Genomic DNA, 2,652 nt, shown 5'->3' with positions numbered 1-2,652 from the left:
AAAGTTTACTTTTCTATCAAGCAGCAAAAAAAAATTTAGCGTCAACATTGCAACGTCCTGCAATGTGACTATCGTGCATGCGCACATCGCGATGTCGATGCTAAAACACAATATCGTTCAGCCCTAATTCACGTTAAATCAAACGGTGCCAAATTTCATTACGCGTAAGTGCAAGCTGCGATCAGTCTTCTCTGCATGATGACAGAGAGCAGGGCTCTCTCACACTCACGCACGCAGTTTGTTAAAGTCACATTGAGTCAGTTAAGCGCTATGCTCTGTTGACTGACTGACAGCCTGGAGGTTGTAACTATATAGCACATTTCAGCAAAAAGGCAATTCAAAGTGTTTTACATAAAACATTAAAGGGCATTTCAAAAGAGACAAAAAACTGGCTAAAATAGGATAAGAAAATACAAGAATAAAAGTTCCAGTGCACAGTGAGAAATTAATTATTGGATTCAATGGGTTGTAGGGACCAGTTTGGGGAGAGAGGGAGGAGTTTTATTTTGTGTGGAGTGTTAATCTTCTACATAATTAAGTAAATTGGATGAATAGGTTTTTAAAACTAAAAATGATGTTTTGTTATTACAGAGGGAAAGGACTGAAAAAGGTACCGTAGAGTACTGGAATCAAATTTAGGGTACCAGAAAAACTGAATGGTACCTAACCCTAGCAAGCATGTGTGGAATGATTATGTAACCTTATCAGGAGATGCATCACAAATGTAGTTATACAATGACAATAAAAGGCATTTTACTATTACTGCACTGGAATATAAGAGTTGTGTGTGCTTTGTCATATACAGTATGTATCATGCACCTTTCAACAAATCCCTTCCTATTCCCCATTCATCAGGAATAAGGGCGTCCCAAAGGGAGCTAACTTTGAGTTTGTTAATGCTAATGTTTTATTCTTCAATACACCTTACCTATGATTGTGAGGAATATATTATTCACTTGCACAGGTAGAGCAGCTGCCATCCACAGCCGAGGACTCGTGTTTTTATTGCTTTGTTCATGGTCTGTCGTGTTTGATGTGAATTGCCTGCCTCTGACAAAACGTTCCGGCTGCTTTCTGTCTTTCCCGAAAATGACACTGGCAGGAAGATTGCATCACTCATGCGGCTCGCGGTCACGGAAGGCTTGTATCATGTGGAACATGTTGTATATTTGGAACTGTCAACAGCTTGTGTAAACGGAGCACCAGGAAGAACGTTGAACACTTGGTACAGCTGTAGGCTGGTGCTGCAGCCTTCTTGCTTCTAATTGCAAGTTTTTGGTCCCTTGTCTTGTTTCTGTGTGTGTGTGTGTGTGTGTGTGTGTGTGTGTGTGTGTGTGTGTGTGGTGTGTGGTGTTGTGGTTGTTCATGTGTGTGTGTGTGTCTGCTTGTGTGCGCGTATGTGTATGTCTGTTTCTGTGTCCGTTGTTTGTAAGCTGCGGACGTCGCTTTTGCTGCTGTGTTGTCGTTTCCCTCCTTCCCGTCTGTCCTCTATGTTTTCTAATTTCTTTTGGTCCTGACACACGTTCTCATGTCCCAGCATATTGTTGTTAATTTTGAAATAAAAACATCTGGTCACAAAGACAAAAAACTGTTATGCACTAAAGCTTTAAAATGTCTCTTTTCATATTTCCGGACTCCATAAATTCCACAGCAGATTTCATGAAATACCTTTACGTTTCTTGGCCGATGGCACGCCCTCATCCTCCTCTTCCTCCTCCACGCGACCTCCTCGTCTCTTCATCCTCTTCCTACTGCCGAACATTTCATCATCCTCATCCGTGGAGACCTCCTCTGGATACTCATCCTGAGGAAAGATCCCTGATGGTAGTCAACGCAGAGAGAGTGAGACAAGACAAGGTCAAAGATCAACAACAAGAATGCCGTTCTTCGGCCACTAATATCAAACGAAGTGTGAAGACAGGTGTGATCGTCAGCTCCTACCTTCACTGAGGTCCCGCAGTCTGCATTTCAACACAAACCAAGGTGAGACAGGAAGAAGAAAAACTCATTAGTTTGGATTTAAGCAGAGATCATCATCATGGTGCACGATAAATACCACAGGAAAGTAGGATTTAAACCGCCAGCAAAGGTTCATTAATGGTTGACCAGCTCAGCGCTGAGAGGGTTACACACCCTTCAGGTGCATTCTAACCATATATTATAATATTTTTACTTGTCGCACCTGCAAGTTTGAATCTTTGTTTTTACTTTGTATGTAATTGCGCCACCGAATAATGGTCTAAATGTACCATAAATGTTTTTCGTAGATTGTGAAACTATAGCTCTTTGGTACTTTTTTGTGCCTTTGTTTAAAGAATACCATGTAAAACACATACAGATACGTACATACATTTCAGATATAGAACACCTATTTTTGAAGATTCTTCCACTCTAATCCCTGGCTTTATAAAGTCGAATTAACCCTTGTGTTGTCCTTAGGTCAAATTGACCCGTTTCAATGTGTTTTATAATCAGAAATATGGATTTGTTTCAACAAAATTGCCCAAAAATAACATGGATGAATCCATACAAAATTACTTTCATTGAATTTTTGGGGCGTTTTATTTAATCTTATAGCATTTGAATTTTATTTTTTTATGGTTTCCAAACAGTATCCGGACTAAACCTTGACATCTACCCATCTGAGATCCA

General features: G+C 40.2%; 1 protein-coding gene across 1 annotated transcript in view; it reads right to left on the bottom strand.

Annotated features, from left to right (window-relative positions):
• The window catches only part of rrp1 (ribosomal RNA processing 1), a 29,155-nt gene that overhangs the window by 16,770 nt on the left and 9,733 nt on the right, over positions 1-2,652 (bottom strand). Inside the window, exons 11-12 of the mRNA XM_032529940.1 lie at positions 1,942-1,961; positions 1,669-1,818 (exon numbers count right to left, since the gene is read on the bottom strand). Of these exons, the coding sequence (XP_032385831.1) occupies positions 1,669-1,818; positions 1,942-1,961 (170 nt within the window). The remainder of the gene's footprint in view (positions 1-1,668; positions 1,819-1,941; positions 1,962-2,652) is intronic.

The sequence above is a fragment of the Etheostoma spectabile genome, chromosome 11 (genome assembly GCF_008692095.1).
Source record: "Etheostoma spectabile isolate EspeVRDwgs_2016 chromosome 11, UIUC_Espe_1.0, whole genome shotgun sequence".
NCBI classification, from domain to species: domain Eukaryota; kingdom Metazoa; phylum Chordata; class Actinopteri; order Perciformes; family Percidae; genus Etheostoma; species Etheostoma spectabile.
Note: the sequence above shows the minus strand (reverse complement) of the source record. Positions and strands in the feature narration are given on the sequence as shown.